Below are 16,781 nucleotides of genomic sequence, written 5' to 3' on the forward strand. Positions count from 1 at the left end.
TTCCTGCCTATTCCTGTGTGGGTTTCTTCTTTGACCAGTGTTTTGCATGTCTCTATGAGGAAGTACTGAGACTAAACAACTAACAGAGATGCCTTTCATCCCTCCACGGCGACATCACTACATTATGAGGTCAAAGAGCAGGAAGTACAGGGCAGGAAGCAGGAAGTACAGGTATTGAAATGTAGCTGTATAACACCCACCTGTCTCAGAGAGGACAGAGCCACTCAGAGGGAGAGGGAGAGCTGACAACAATATCAAGAACAACATCGACAACAGCAACAACAACAACAACAGCAAACATCAGGTATGAGGATTTCTTTCGTAACTCTACATGTCTATTTTTTGAAAGAGTAAAGTACAAGACAATAGACATTCATGTGTTTTTTTTATTTAGTAAACATGAATGTGTATTGTTATTTAGTAAACATGAATGTGTATTGCTATTTAGTAAACATATATGTGTATTGTTATTTGGTAAACATATATGTGTACTGTTATTTAGTAAACATATATGTGTATTGTTATTTGGTAAACATATATGTGTACTGTTATTTAGTAAACATGAATGTGTATTTTTATTTAGTAAACATATATGTGTATTGTTATTTAGTAAACATGAATGTGCATTGTTATTTAGTAAACATATATGTGTATTGTTATTTAGTATACATGAATGTGTATTTTATTTAGTAAACATATATGTGTATTGTTATTTAGTAAACATGAATGTGTATTGTTATTTAGTAAAATATATGTGTATTGTTATTTAGTAAACCTGAATGTGATTTTTTTTTTGTAAATATATATGTGTATTGTTATTTAGTAAACATGAATGTGTATTGCTATTTAGTCAACATGAATGTGTATTGTTATTTAGTAAACATATATGTGTATTGTTATTTTGTAAACATATATGTGTATTGTTATTTAGTAAACATGAATGTGTATTTTTATTTAGTAAACATATATGTGTATTGTTATTTAGTAAACATGAAAGTGTATTGTTATTTAGTAAACATATATGTGTATTGTTATTTAGAAAACATTAATGTGTATTGTTATTTAGTAAACATGAATGTGTATTTTTATTTCATAAACATCAATGTGTATTGTTATTTAGTAAACATGAATTTGTATTGTTATTTAGTAAACATGGATGTGTATTGTTATTTAGTAAACATGAATGTGTATTGTTATTTAGTAAACATGAATGTGTATTGTTATTTAGTTAATGTTATAATGCTTATAAATCAATATTTATGAGGAGTAGAATGACAGAAAAGTCTTGCCTGGAAGTGAACCGTCCTTAAAGTAAAATTCCCTTAAATAATTATTGAAATATTTACATATGTTTTTTCAGCCATTACATTTCATGACGTTAAATTCTGAAGCATGCGACCATTCTGCTGGTAAAAGTTCAAGTTCAGTTGTTGGTAGCTATATGTGGTAGCTATATGTGGTAGCTATATGTGGTAGCTATATGTGGTAGCTATATGTGGTAGCTATATGTGGTAGCTATATGTGGTAGCTGGGTCATTCTACAGATTCGGTGCCTTTTGTGATTGAGGAGGATGAAACAATGAACATTAAAATCTTAAGCTTTTTTTTATTTGATGTGACAAAGTAATGTGTGTACTTGATAGAAAATACCTTTTCCCATCTCAATGTAGAGTATTAAGTTATTATTCTGTATTATTTTCTCAAACAAGTCCCAATTTAATTCAACCCCGTCACAGTCATTTTGTTATTCAACTATTCATTTTTCCAATAAGCTTGAGATCAGCTTCTGGCATAATCTCACAGTTTAGATGTCCCTTGTAAATAATGGCATATTGTAATTAAAGAGAAAATCAAGAAAAACTGACCAGCACCATCCTTTCCAGTTTACGATGAAGAAATTTCTAATCTAACTCCACATTTTCGCAAGAAATGTGCAAGAATGCTGCGTAATTGTCAGGGCGTGTTGTAGGTGTAGTGTAGGAATCAAACGCAGGACGCAGACTGAATGTTCCAAAAGCTGTATTACTGGCCCAAACACAGGCAACAGGACAACTAAGCCCGACAGCAAAAACACGCACGAAGGCGAAAGGTAAATGCGCACTAACAGGTGCGACAAAATGAAACGGTGCACACACAAGTGCAAATAAGCTCCAGCACAGTGGAGAAATACGCTCAACCGAGCAAGACACAACACTGACGGAAACAGGTGTGGAAACAAACAGACAAAAGCAAACGAACATGAAACATCTATCGGTGGCAGCTAGAATTCCGGAGACGACGAACGCCGAAGCCTGCCCGAACAAGGGAGAGAGGCAGCCTCGGCCGAAACCGTGACAGTACCCCCCCCTTGACGCGCGGCTCCAGACGTGCGCCGACTCCGGCCTCGGGGACGACCAGGGGGACGCGGCGCAGGGCGCGTCGGATGCCTCCGATGGAACTCCGTCAGGAGCGACGGGTCCAACACGTCTCTCCTCGGCACCCAGCACCGCTCCTCCGGACCGTACCCCTCCCACTCCACTAGATACTGGAGACCCCCCATCCGACGTCTCGAATCCAAGATGGATCTCACGGAGTACGCCGGTGCCCCCTCAATGTCCAACGGGGGCGGAGGAGTCTCCAAGATCTCATCTTCTTGGAGTGGGCCCGCTACCACCGGCCTGAGAAGGGACACATGGAACGAGGGGTTAATACACTTATACTCCACAGGTAGCTGTAATCTATAACATACCTCGTTCAACCTTCTCAGGACTTTAAATGGCCCTACAAACCGCCGACCCAGTTTCCGACAGGGCAGGCGGAGGGGCAGGTTTCTGGTAGAGAGCCAGACTCGATCACCAGGTGCGTACACCGGTGCCTCACTGCGGTGGAGATCAGCGCTCGCCTTCTGACGTCGGAGGGCCCGCTGCAGGTGGACGTGTGCAGCGTTCCAAGTCTCCTCCGAGCGCCGCGCCCACTCATCCACCACAGGAGCCTCGATCTGGCTCTGCTGCCAGGGTGCCAGAACCGGCTGGTAACCTAACACACATTGAAATGGAGTTAGGTTAGTGGAGGAATGGCGTAGGGAATTCTGGGCCATCTCGGCCCAGGGAACGTACCTTGACCACTCCTCCGGCCGGTCCTGGCAGTATGTTCTGAGAAACCTACCCACATCCTGGTTTACGCGTTCCACCTGCCCATTGCTCTCCGGGTGGTAACCCGAGGTGAGGCTCACCGAGACCCCCAACCGCTCCATAAACGCTCTCCAGACTCTGGAGGTGAATTGGGGACCCCGATCAGCCACAATGTCCTCGGGTACCCCGTAGTGCCGGAACACATGGGTAAACAGTGCCTCGGCAGTTTGCAGGGCCGTAGGAAGACCCGGCATGGGGAGCAAACGACAGGCCTTAGAGAACCGGTCCACAACGACCAGGATGGTAGTATTCCCTTGGGAGAGGGGAAAGTCTGTTATAAAGTCCACTGAGAGGTGGGACCATGGCCGTTGTGGAACGGGCAGGGGTAGCAACTTACCCCTAGGTAGATGTCTAGGCGCCTTACACTGGGCGCACACCGAGCAGGAGGAAACATAAACCCTCACATCCCTTGCCAACGTGGGCCACCAGTACTTGGCACTAAGACAGTGCACTGTCCGGCCGATACCCGGATGTCCAGAGGAGGGTGACGTGTGAGCCCAATAGATCAATCGATCCCGAACCTCGAGCGGAACGTACTTCCGACCCTCCGGGCACTGTGGTGGACTAGGGTCGGTGCGTAACGCCCGCTCGAGTTCGGCATCGACCTCCCACACTACCGGTGCCACCAGACACGACTCAGGCAGTATGGGAGTGGGCTCCACGGACCTCTCCTCCGCGTCATACCGCCGAGACAGCGCATCTGCCTTGCCATTCTGTGACCCAGGGATGTACGTGATCTTAAAAGTAAACCTGGTCAAGAACATACTCCATCTTGCCTGGCGAGGGTTCAGCCTCCTCGCCGCCCGGATGTACTCCAGGTTACGGTGGTCCGTCAAAATGAGGAAAGGGTGTTGAGCCCCCTCAAGCCAGTGCCTCCACACCTTTAGAGCCTGTACCACGGCTAACAGCTCCCTGTCCCCTACGTCATAGTTCCGCTCCGCCGGACTGAGCTTCTTAGAATAAAAAGCACAGGGGCGGAGTTTAGGTGGCGCGCCAGATCGTTGTGAAAGCACGGCTCCTAAACCGGCCTCCGACGCGTCCACCTCTACTTGGAACGGCAAAGAGGGATCCGGATGCGCCAGCACCGGGGCCGAGGTAAACAGGTCCTTCAGCCTCCCAAACGCCCTGTCCGCCTCGGCCGACCACTGCAGACGCACTGGACCCCCCTTCAACAGAGACGTGATGGGAGCTGCCACCTGTCCAAAACCCCGGATAAACCTCCTGTAGTAATTTGCAAACCCCAAAAACTGCTGCACCTCCTTCACAGTGGTTGGTGTTTGCCAATTACGCACGGCCGACACCCGGTCTACCTCCATCTTCACCCCTGACGCAGACAACTGATAACCCAAAAAGGAGACCGACTCCTGGAAAAACAGACACTTCTCTGCCTTCACATACAGGTCGTGCTCCACCAGCCTCCGCAACACCCTGCGCACCAGGGCCACATGCTCGACACGGGTAGGTGAGTACACGAGAATGTCATCAATGTACACCACCACCCCCTGCCCCTGCATGTCCCTGAAGATCTCATCCACAAATGATTGGAAAACTGATGGAGCGTTCATCAACCCGTATGGCATGACCAGATACTCGTAATGGCCCGAGGTGGTACTAAAGGCTGTTTTCCATTCATCACCCTCCCTGATGCGCACCAAGTTGTACGCGCTCCTGAGATCTAATTTCGTGAAGAAACGCGCCCCATGCAACGACTCAGTCATGGTCGCAATCAGCGGGAGTGGATAACTATACTTCACCGTAATCTGATTGAGACCACGGTAATCGATGCACGGGCGCAAACCACCATCCTTTTTCTTCACGAAAAAGAAACTCGAAGACGCGGGGGAAGTGGACGGCCGTATGTATCCTTGTCTCAGCGATTCGTCTATGTAAATCTCCATAGCTTTCTTCTCCTCCTGAGACAGAGGATACACATGGCTCCGTGGGAGCGCAGCTCCTGCCTGTAGGTTTATCGCACAATCCCCCTGCCTATGGGGTGGCAACCGCGTCGCCCTCGCCTTACTAAACGCGATAGCCAAATCCCCATACTCAGGTGGAACGTGCAATGCGGGCACCTGGTTTGGACTCTCCACCGAGGTAGCCCCTACGGAAACGCCCAAACATCTACCCACACACTGAGCAGACCACTCCATCAGAGCCCTCTCCTGCCACGAAATCACTGGGTTATGGGTACTCAACCAGGGCATGCCCTGCACCACCGGATACGCAGGAGAGTCAATCAGGAACAGCTGAATCATCTCCTGATGATCCCCCTGCGCACACATCCTAAGTGGCGCCGTGACCTCCCTGATTAAGCCCGTACCCAACGGACGACTATCTAGGGCGTGAACGGGAAAAGGAACATCAACAGGAATGAGGGGAATCCCTAACGCTAAACAAAACTTTTTATCAATAAAATTCCCAGCCGCGCCTGAATCTACCAGCGCCTTATGCTGGGAATGAGGTGCTACCTGTGGAAAACGTACAGGCATACAAAAATGGGCAACAGTGAGCTCTGGGTGAGTGGGGCGCCTACTCACCTGGAGGAAATCCCCAGTGCGGGACCTGTCGTCATCTCCCCTAGGAGGCCATCCCCAGCACCTAGCCGTGGTGTGTCCTCCCCGACCACAGTTGGTGCAGTGGATGGACCCCCTAGCCTGCCGACTCCTCCTCTCTCTAGCGCCAGCGCCCCCGAGCTCCATAGGACAAGGCTCGGAGGCGCTGGAGGGTGGAATGGACGGACCCTCCGCAGGACGTCCGCGGGTAGCCAGCAGGGTATCCAGCCTGATGGACATATCAACCAGCTGGTCGAAAGTGAGGCTGGTGTCCCTACAAGCCAACTCCCGACGGACGTCCTCTCGTAGGCTGCATCGGTATAGATCGATGAGGGCCCGATCATTCCACCCTGCATCTGCCGCTAGAGTACGGAATTCGAGCGCGAATTCCTGGGCACTTCTCCTCCCCTGCTGGAGGAAGACCAGACGCTCCCCCGCCGCTTTCCCCTCCGGGGGATGGTCAAACACCGCCCTGAAGCGGCGGGAGAACTCGGTGTACGTAATCGTCGTGGCGTCGATCTTCCTCCACTCCGCGTTGGCCCACTCCAACGCTTTTCCGGCCAGGCAGGAGATCAGGGCGGACACGCTCTCATGCCCTGAAGGTGCCGGGTGCACTGTGGCCAGGTATAGCTCTACCTGGAGCAGGAATCCCTGACACCCAGCCGCGGTCCCGTCGTAGGCCCTCGGGAGAGATAGTCGGACTCCTCGAGGTTCCGGCGCTGGAATGGGCGGGCTGGCCGATGGTGCTGGCAGGGCGGGCGGCGGTGGAGGCGAACCCCAGCCTCGGAGTGTGGTAATCACCTCCTGCAGGGCGGTCCCCATCTGCAGGAGCTGCTCTTGCTGGTCCCGAACCTGGGCTTCCAGTCTCGTCTGGGCTGCTTCGGCTCCTGCTGATTCCATTGGTGGTATATGATTCTGTCAGGGCGTGTTGTAGGTGTAGTGTAGGAATCAAACGCAGGACGCAGACTGAATGTTCCAAAAGCTGTATTACTGGCCCAAACACAGGCAACAGGACAACTAAGCCCGACAGCAAAAACACGCACGAAGGCGAAAGGTAAATGCGCACTAACAGGTGCGACAAAATGAAACGGTGCACACACAAGTGCAAATAAGCTCCAGCACAGTGGAGAAATACGCTCAACCGAGCAAGACACAACACTGACGGAAACAGGTGTGGAAACAAACAGACAAAAGCAAACGAACATGAAACATCTATCGGTGGCAGCTAGAATTCCGGAGACGACGAACGCCGAAGCCTGCCCGAACAAGGGAGAGAGGCAGCCTCGGCCGAAACCGTGACAGTAATTCCTGACAAAATTGAAATAGCCTTATTTACCCTGATTTAATACACACAATAAAAACACTATTGATGTTATATTTTGTGTATTTAATACAAAAATGTAAAAAAATAATCTCGTAATAGGGATGAATGCACCGCAACAGGGTTGAAAATCATGTAACAGGGTTGAGTGAAAAGCATCACGTGTCATATGTTTTATCTTTTGAGATCACTAACATGTTGCCATTTTTTAAACATTTTAAACATTTTTAAACCTACTGTCAACATAGCTTTTAAAATCTAAAGAATCTAGATGAAAGCTAGACAGAGTAAAACACATTAATGAACTAATAACAGTAACAACATTTCATAGATTTCATAAAAATATCCATCTGATAATGGCAGGAGTCTGTTTGAACATTGAGCAAACATCTTAACATTGATAACCTATATAGGTCACATGTTGCCATTTTTTAACATTTTAAACTACTGTCAACATAGCTTTTAAAGTTTAAACAATCAAGATGAAATCTAGACAGATTAAAACACATTAATAAACTAACAACAGTTACAACATTTTCATTGATTTCATAGAAATATCCAGAGTAATGGCAGGAATGTCTGTGTTGTTTGAATGTTTGAACATTAAGCAAACATCTTAACATTAATAACCTATAGGTAAGCCTACAGTTTGTTCACCATTTTTACTGAGAGAGCCTAGCCCACACTTCCTTCTGTATTTCCATGTGCCTAGAAGTCACCGGTTTAGGGGGATCAATGTGTTCCAAGATGTCCTCAAATGGATACCACAGGATATCATCAAGAAGTGGCCAGAAGTACCTATTTGGTCCAGCACAGCACATGCATTTGACCTGCACATGGGATTCATCTGTGGCTAGAATTATTCCGGGATAGAAATCGTCATCATATTTGGCCACGCACCATTTCCCGCATATGTCTGGATTTGCCCAATCAACCTCCCTCTGTGACACGACTGATGTAACTTTAGGGGTAAATGTGAAATGTTGTGTATTGAAACACTGGCATTCCAGTTTCTTGTTGTGGACTGTGCACATACAGCTTACATCACGGTAGGCAATTTGCCTTGCAGCCACACAAACAACTTGGTGGATCCGCATTGTGGATGGAACTACTGGCAAATTGGCTGGCATACCTTGGACGGCTTTCTCGATGGCCTCGTCTTCAATGAAGTAAAGCTTGATGGCAGTGTTGTTCTCCTCTAAGACCCTGTACAGAGTATGAGCATTTGGGATGTCACATCCTTGACTTATCAGCCTGTCTGCGGTTCTTTTTAGGGTTGCACCAACACCATCTGGTGCTCCCTTCCCATGTCCAGGAGAATTACCTGACCACCGGCGCGCAGATGTCCCTCACCTTCCTCTCTATGTGTGTTTCCTTTCTGCTGCTGTTTTTTCCATTGTTGAATCTGAAATTGTAGGTCAAGGTCAAGTCAATGACCTGCTTACTCTTCAAGACTAAATATTGTATCCTTTTAATCACTATGTAGTAAAATGAACGTGAACTTGCAGATAATACTCCTAAATATGTCAATGTATATAGGAGAGAGAACAAATTGTAGGGCGGCAGGTAGCTTAGTGGGTAAGAGCGTTGTGCCAGTAACCGAAAGGTCGCTGGTTCTAATCCCCGAGCCGTCTAGGTGAAAAATCTGTCGATGTGCCCTTGAGCAAGGCACTTAACCCTAATTGCTCCTGTACGTCGCTCTGGATAAGAGCGTCTGCTAAATGACCAAAAAATAAATAAATAAATAAATTAATTGTCACTTTTTTTAAGTTATTATTTTCAAAAATTTCTCGTAATTTTAGTTGATACTGTAAAACCGTAAACAACAAACATTCAACAAGAAAATATGATTGGTATTAAGCAATATACATTAAATATTGCTAAGATTTAACAGCTATTCAACCCTGTAACAGCCATTCAACCCGTAACATTGAAAAATGTGATGGGGTTGAATGTGACAGGGTTGAAGATTTTGTGCTAATCTGTTGCTAATTCGGGATGCTAGCAGCTAGCAGTGTGCCACATGGCCTTATTCAACAAAAGACATTGTTATACTTCATAGCTATAAAAACAATTCTTGGTAAAATCTTAACTATGAATTCCCCCCCCCCCCCAACAGAGTTGAATACCTGAGATTGACAAAGCCCATATGTGCTTAAAAAACATGAAATATTTATAAAAAGTGAGAGAGCAGCTTACCACTTGTCACACCAGGCTTCTCTGAAGACTTGTATGATGTCACTTCCTCATAAATGATGTCCACAGGATCAAACCATTATTTAATTGTGAGTGGGGGTATTGTTGCGTTACGGGGTTGAAAGAAATACAAGGACAGGGGTAAAAGCCTGAATTCTCAGAAAATAAAATGTCTTATGCTGAGAAAATGGATTATGCATAATAAGGGGGCATATACAATTAATTTAACAAAAAAAAAGCATTATTATTTAACACTGTGTACTCAAAATGAGTCACGCCATTTGCATGATGGTCAATAGGGACAGGCGAAATTCTTAATACTCCTAAGAAAAGCAAACATATAAGTATTGAAATTCATCTCTGCTTAAAATCATATTCTCTACTCCATATTAAAAACATGTAAAACTTTGAAATGTTGTAATTTAAGTGTAGTTTGATAAATGTTCTGACAAGTTATAACACTAGTACATCTTGGGACACTGACAATACTGAAATGTCACCGAATCTGTAGAATGACCCAGCTATGTGTTCACCAGACTGTTATCCTTCCAGTATCCAGGAATGGGCCACTCTCTGTTTCTCCTGTTCTTCTCAGGTTGGTGGTCGTGTGTGTTAGTGTGTGTTAGTGTGTGTTCGTGTGTGTTCGTGTGTGTTAGTGTGTGTTAGTGTGTGTTAGTGTGTGTTCGTGTGTGTTAGTGTGTGTTAGTGTGTGTTAGTGTGTGTTTGTGTGTGTTTGTGTGTGTTAGTGTGTGTTAGTGTGTGTTAGTGTGTGCTTGTGTGTGTTCGTGTGTGTTAGTGTATGTTAGTGTGTGTTAGTGTGTGTTCGTGTGTGTTCGTGTGTGTTAGTGTGTGTTAGTGTGTGTTCGTGTGTGTTCGTGTGTGTTAGTGTGTGTTAGTGTGTGTTAGTGTGTGTTAGTGTGTGTTAGTGTATGTTAGTGTGTGTTAGTGTGTGTTAGTGTGTGTTAGTGTGTGTTGATTTGTCTGAAAATGTTGCCTTATTTGTTGTGTTTTAGTTAGTGACAACATTCGCTGTGCCCCGGCTCTACAGCCTCGATTACAAAGACAAACTCTTCCTTCATCGCTTACATTTACATTTACATTTACGTAATTTAGCAGACGCTCTTATCCAGAGCTTACATAGTTCGCCGTCCCCTGGATGTGCAAAACGAGCTCGCCCAGCGTCTGTCTGTCTGCCTGCCTGCCTGTCTGCCTGCCTGCCTGTCTGCCTGCCTGCCTGCCTGCCTGCCTGCCTGCCTGCCTGCCTGCCTGCCTGCCTGCCTGCCTGCCTGCCTGCCTGCCTGTCTGTCTGTCTGTCTGTCTGTCTGTCTGTCTGTCTACCATGAGATATGCCTAAATCCAATTTCCATTTTTTATGTACAGTCATAATGTTGGTTTGTTCTCCACAGGGCTGTCCATCCTCCCCTCAAGCGTCCCTCATCAGTTCCACTTTGTGAACATCAATAAGACCTGGACTGAAGCTCAGAGTTTCTGCAGACAGAACTACACTGACCTGGCCACCGTAGACGACATGGCAGACATGGAGAGGCTCAAGAACACAGTAGTGGCTGGGTTAACTGGGTTAACTGGGTTCACTGGGTTCACTGAACCAGCCTGGATAGGGCTGTATAACCGCAGCTGGAGGTGGTCTCTGGGAGACACAGAGTTAGACACAGATGGGTTTTGGGGCGATAAACAACCAGATAATCAAATGAAAATTGAGTTCTGTGTGTGGATGAAAAATGGGTCATGGAATGACGACAACTGTGGTACAACACATTATTTTGTCTGCTATGGTGAGCTCCCCTGTCAGTCAGCCTTTTCACTGACCTTCCTTCCATCTTTCTGCATGTCAACCAGTCAAACACCAAAGAGTTTGGATTCAGTCAAGACAATCATATTTTATTGAAAAGTTTTTTCCAACCGTGTATTTGTCTGTATGAACCTACAGTTGAAGTCGGAAGTTTACATACACTTAGGTTGGAGTCAATAAAACTCGTTTTTTCAACCACTCCACAAATTTCTTGTTAACAAACTATCGTTTTGGCAAGTCCGTTAGGACATCTACTTTGTGCATGACACAAGTAATTTTTCCAACAATTGTTTACAGACAGATTATTTCACTTATAATTCACTGTATCACAATTCCAAAGGGTCAGAAGTTTACATACACTAAGTTGACTGTGCCTTTAAACAGCTTGGACAATTCCAGAAATGATGTCATAGCTTTAGAAGCTTCTGATAGGCTAATTGATATCATTTGATTCAATTGGAGGTGTACCTGTGGATGTATTTCAAGGCCTACCTTCAAACTCAGTGCCTCTTTGCTTGATATCATGGGAAAATCAAAAGAAATCAGCCAAGACCTCAGAAAAAAATGGTAGACCTCCACAAGTCTGGTTCATCCTTGGGAGCAATTTCCAAATGCCTGAAGGTACCACGTTCATCTGTACAAACAATAGTACGCAAGTATAAACACCATGGGACCACGCAGCCATCATACCGCTCAGGAAGGAGACGCGTTCTGTCTCCTAGAGATGAACGTACTTTGGTGCGAAAAGTGCAAATCAATCCCAGAACAACAGCAAAGGACCTTGTGAAGATGCTGGAGGAAACAGGTATAAAATTATCTATATCCACAATAAAACAAGTCCTATATCGACATAACCTGAAAGGCCGCTCAGCAAGGAAGAAGCCACTGCTCCAAAACCGCATTAAAAAAGCCAGACTACGTTTTGCAACTGCACACGGGGACAAAGATCATACTTTTTGGAGAAATGTCCTCTGGTCTGATTAAACCAAAATAGAACTGTTTGGCCATAATGACCATCGTTATGTTTGGAAGAAAAAGGGGGTTGCTTGCAAGCCGAAGATCACATTTTACATTTTAGCAGATGCTCTTATCCAGAGCGACTTACAGGAGCAATTAGGGTTAAGTGCCTTGCTCAGATTTTTCACCTAGTCAGCTCGGGGATTAGAACCAGCGACCTTCCGGTTACTAGCACAACGCTCTTAACCACTAAGCTACCTGCCGCAACACCATCCCAACCGTGAAGCACGGGGGTGGCAGCATCATGCTGTGGGGGTGGACTGGTGCACATCACAAAATAGATGGCATCACGAGGAAGGAAAATTATGTGGATATATTGAAGCAACATCTCAAGACATCAGTCAGGAAGTTAAAGCTTGGTCGCAAATGGGTCTTCCAAATGGACAATGACCCCAAGCATTCTTCCAAAGTTGTGGCAAAATGTCTTAAGGACAACAAAGTCAAGGTATTGGAGTGGCCATCACAAAGCCCTGACATCAATCCTATAGAAAATGTGTGAGCAGAACTGAAAAAGCATGTGCGAGCAAGGAGGCCTACAAACCTGACTCAGTTACACCAGCTCTGTCAGGAGGAATGGGCCAAAATTCACCCAACTTATTGTGGGAAGCTTGTGGAAGGCTACCCGACACGTTTGACCCAGGTTAAACAATTTAAAGGCAATGCTACCAAATACTAATTGAGTGTATGTAAACTTCTGACCCACTGGGAATGTGATGATAGAAATAAAAGCTGAAATAAATCATTCTCTCTACATGTTATTTTATATCTTATCTCTTCTTTTATACCTTATTGCCTTTCAAATAGACACAAATCACACTGATAAGTACATCGTCATCACTGAAAAGAAAACTTGGAGTGAGGCTCAGAGCTACTGTCGGAAGAACCACAAAGACCTGGCCAGTGTGAAGAACCACACCATACAGAACACCATACAGGACACCATACAGAACACCATACAGAACACCACACAGGCAAGTTCACTCCACTTTATTGACCTTATTTGTCTTGCACTTTGAGCACTGTGTTAAAAAACATAATCAGCATTTGTAAAACGTTTACAGAAAGCTGTGGAGTCAACTAAAGAAGTTTGGATCGGCCTGTATAGAGAGTGGAGGTGGTCCGACCAGAGTGGCTCAACCTTCAGAAACTGGATGGCATTCGAGCCAAACGGGGTATATGTGGGAAAACAGCATGGAGAGTTGTCTGTGGAAGTTAAGTTCCCATCTGGACAGTGGAATGATCACGATTGTAACGTCAAACATCCTTTTATCTGCTATGATGGTGAGTGGGTTTACATACATGGTCATATCAAAATGTAAATGTACTTTAGATTGAACGTTTTTTTGTGAGCAATTAGCATGAGTCTCCATATCCTCCTCTTCCTCCAGATAAGCTGGTCCTGGTCCCAGAGAACAAGACGTGGTCAGAAGCCCTGTGGCACTGCAGAGACCTGGACATGGAGCTGGTGTCTGTCCACAACCAGAGCGTCCAGGACTGGGTCCGACAGAGAGCCAAGAAGGCCTCCTCTCCCTTCGTCTGGCTGGGCCTGAGGTACACCTGCACCCTGGACTTCTGGTTCTGGGTCACTGGAGAAGAGTCCTGCTACCACAACTGGGCCGACGGGGAGGGCTACAACACTGGCAAGGAGCAGTGTGGGAACACAGGGGCCATACAGAGAGACGGGGGGCAGTGGGTCGGCAAGCCTGAGACTGAAAGATACAACTTTATCTGCAGCAATGACGGTCAGATTATATCTGTTTTGGTTTCATTCAACTATCGTCATATTAATTGTATTCTCTCCTCTCACATTGCCTCCTCTCTCTCTCTCTCTCTCTCTCTCTCTCTCTCTCTCTGTCTCGTCAAATGTATTTTATGATTTCTTTTACACTAATCTTTTATTTTTTCTTTAATTTGTTCTGTAATCCAGATTACTAAAACCAGACCCTGTTCTCTGGACCAGCTGAACCCCCAACACATTGTTCCAGACCCTGTTCTCTGGACCAACTGAACCCTCAACACATTGTTCCAGACATATTCAGATTTACATTGCATAAGGTGATGGATACTCAATCTTTGTGGTCCTCTGTAGCTCAGCTGGTAGAGCACAGAGCTTGTAAAGCCAAGGTAGTGGGTTCGATCCCCGGGACCACCCATACACAAAAAAATAAATGTATGCACGCATGACTGTAAGTCGCTTTGGATAAAAGCGTCTGCTAAATGGCATATTATTTAATGTGTGAAATATTCTTTATAATGAATCATTTTAATGATTGTAATATTGTTTTATATTTGTATATTATCGTATTGAATGTGATTATAACCATACTGTTATTGTTTTCTTATTACCTATTTAATTGAAGTGACAGAGACAACTGGAATTAATAAAACGACTTCTCTAGTTGAAAACGTCTGCAGTATGATATTAGTCCTAAACAGCTGTGCTTCTCTAGTTGAAAACGTCTGCAGTATGATATTAGTCCTAAACAGCTGTGCTTCTCTAGTTGAAAACGTCTGCAGTACGATATTAGTCCTAAACAGCTGTGCTTCTCTAGTTGAAAACGTCTGCAGTATGATATTAGTCCTAAACAGCTGTGCTTCTCTAGTTGAAAACGTCTGCAGTATGATATTAGTCCTAAACAGCTGTGCTTCTCTAGTTGAAAACGTCTGCAGTATGATATTAGTCCTAAACAGCTGTGCTTCTCTAGTTGAAAACATCTGCAGTATGATATTAGTCCTAAACAGCTGTGCTTCTCTAGTTGAAAACGTCTGCAGTATGATATTAGTCCTAAACAGCTGTGCTTCTCTAGTTGAAAACGTCTGCAGTATGATATTAGTCCTAAACAGCTGTGCTTCTCTAGTTGAAAACGTCTGCAGTATGATATTAGTCCTAAACAGCTGTGCTACCTACAACATGGAGTAATGGTTGGATAACTTTGGTCATGAAGTCAGTATCTTCCAGAACCACTGGTCCAAGATTCAGGGCATTAAGGCTACATAAGCATTAAGGGTACATAAAGCGTTAAGGGTACATAAAGCATTAAGGGTACATAAAGCACTAAGGGTACATAAAGCAATAAGGGTACATAAAGCATTAAGGGTACATAAAGCACTAAGGGTACATAAAGCACTAAGGGTACATAAAGCACTAAAGGTACATGAAGCATTATGGGTACATAAAGCACCAAGGGTACATAAAGCACTAAGGGTACATAAAGCATTAAGGGTACATAAAGCATTAAGGGTACATAAAGCATTAAGGGTACATAAAGCATTAAGGGTACATAAAGCATTAAGGGTACATAAAGCATTAAGGGTACATAAAGCATTAAGGGTACATAAAGCACTAAAGGTACATAAAGCACTAAAGGTACATAAAGCATTAAGGGTATTTAAAGCATTAAGGGTACATAAAGCATTAAGGGTACATAAAGCACTAAGGGTACATAAAGTATTAAGGGTACATAAAGCATTAAGGGTACATAAAGCACTAAGGGTACATAAAGCACTAAGGGTACATAAAGCACTAAGGGTACATAAAGCATTAAGGGTACATAAAGCATTAAGGGTACATAAAGCACAAAGGGTATGTTACGAACCCCGTGGCTCTAAACGTCTAGGGTGGATGGACATGAGACCCGTAACATAATTCATGCAAATTAGGAGTGTGACATGGAACAGTGAGAACAAAAACTACACGAAAACCATAAACTACCGTCAAACATAAATGGTTTATTTTTGAACACACGGTAAATGTTTGGGAAAAAGGGCTGAGCAGGACCCAAGAAATGAAACAATAGTGTAAAAAAAAACTAAACTGATCTTGCCTGCCTCAAGAACCGCTAAGCTACTGCTAATCATACAAAAATACAGGGGGTGGTCCGCTCAGGTCTAACTAGTGTTTTTAGACAGATTTCTTCCTACGGGTAATGTACGCCCAAGGGCAACCTGCTTCAACTCCCCTTTTCCCAGAAACACACAAAGTTACCAAACAAAGTAATTAGCAAATTAGTGAGTACACAATACACAGGACACCACCGTATCCATACTCACATACAAAAAGTAGTCTAACAAAGTTACTAAACAGCGGAACCAGCAACTTAGTGAGTAAACAATACACAGGACACCACAGTGTCCATACTCACATACAAAAAGTCTCTCTCTCAACAAACATAACTGACTGGTTTTTTTATAATGGGATGTGTGATTGAAAAACCAGCAACAGGTGGTGCAATGCAGAGGAATGTTCACTGATTGGTCCACCTTAGCAATCAGCAGACATCTCAACGACCACCAATCAGGAACATACAGGACACCTGTGATTAGGGCAGAAGGAGAGGAAAACACAGGACACAGGATACCTGTATCCGTAACACTCCCACCCTTAAAAGAGCAAACCACAATGGTTTGCGACATACGTATCATCACAACACCCAAAATTCAAACATCATCCTGCCGGGATAACAAAAAAAACCTAGATCATTAAACACGAGACAAAGCATCTGCCAACACATTATCCAACCCCTTTCACACAACTCTTGTGACAAAAACTGATCCTTAAGGACTTTCATAGGTCCTCTCATGGTGTGTCCAAACACCAGTTCAGCTGGGCTGAACCTTAGGGATTCCTGTACTGTCTCACGGACAGCAAACAAAACTAGAGGAACTCCCTCATCCCAATCTTTCTCAGATTCCAAGCAATATTTACGGAGCATAGA

The 16,781-nt window shown here is 44.6% G+C and overlaps 1 protein-coding gene across 1 annotated transcript; it reads left to right on the top strand.

Moving 5' to 3' along the window:
• Nucleotides 1-225: 225 nt before the first annotated feature.
• Nucleotides 226-14,468, top strand: LOC311123014 (macrophage mannose receptor 1-like). Its single transcript, XM_084197310.1, has 7 exons — nucleotides 226-304; nucleotides 9,776-9,834; nucleotides 10,646-11,032; nucleotides 12,871-13,037; nucleotides 13,128-13,347; nucleotides 13,455-13,808; nucleotides 13,994-14,468. The coding sequence occupies exons 2-7, from the start codon at nucleotides 9,801-9,803 to the stop codon at nucleotides 13,999-14,001; spliced, it is 1,170 nt and encodes a 389-aa protein (XP_084053436.1). The 5' UTR covers nucleotides 226-304; nucleotides 9,776-9,800; the 3' UTR covers nucleotides 14,002-14,468.
• Nucleotides 14,469-16,781: the final 2,313 nt, after the last annotated feature.

This window comes from Coregonus lavaretus, assembly GCF_964263955.1.
Source record: "Coregonus lavaretus genome assembly, contig: HAP1_SCAFFOLD_2138, whole genome shotgun sequence".
Lineage (NCBI taxonomy): Eukaryota > Metazoa > Chordata > Actinopteri > Salmoniformes > Salmonidae > Coregonus > Coregonus lavaretus.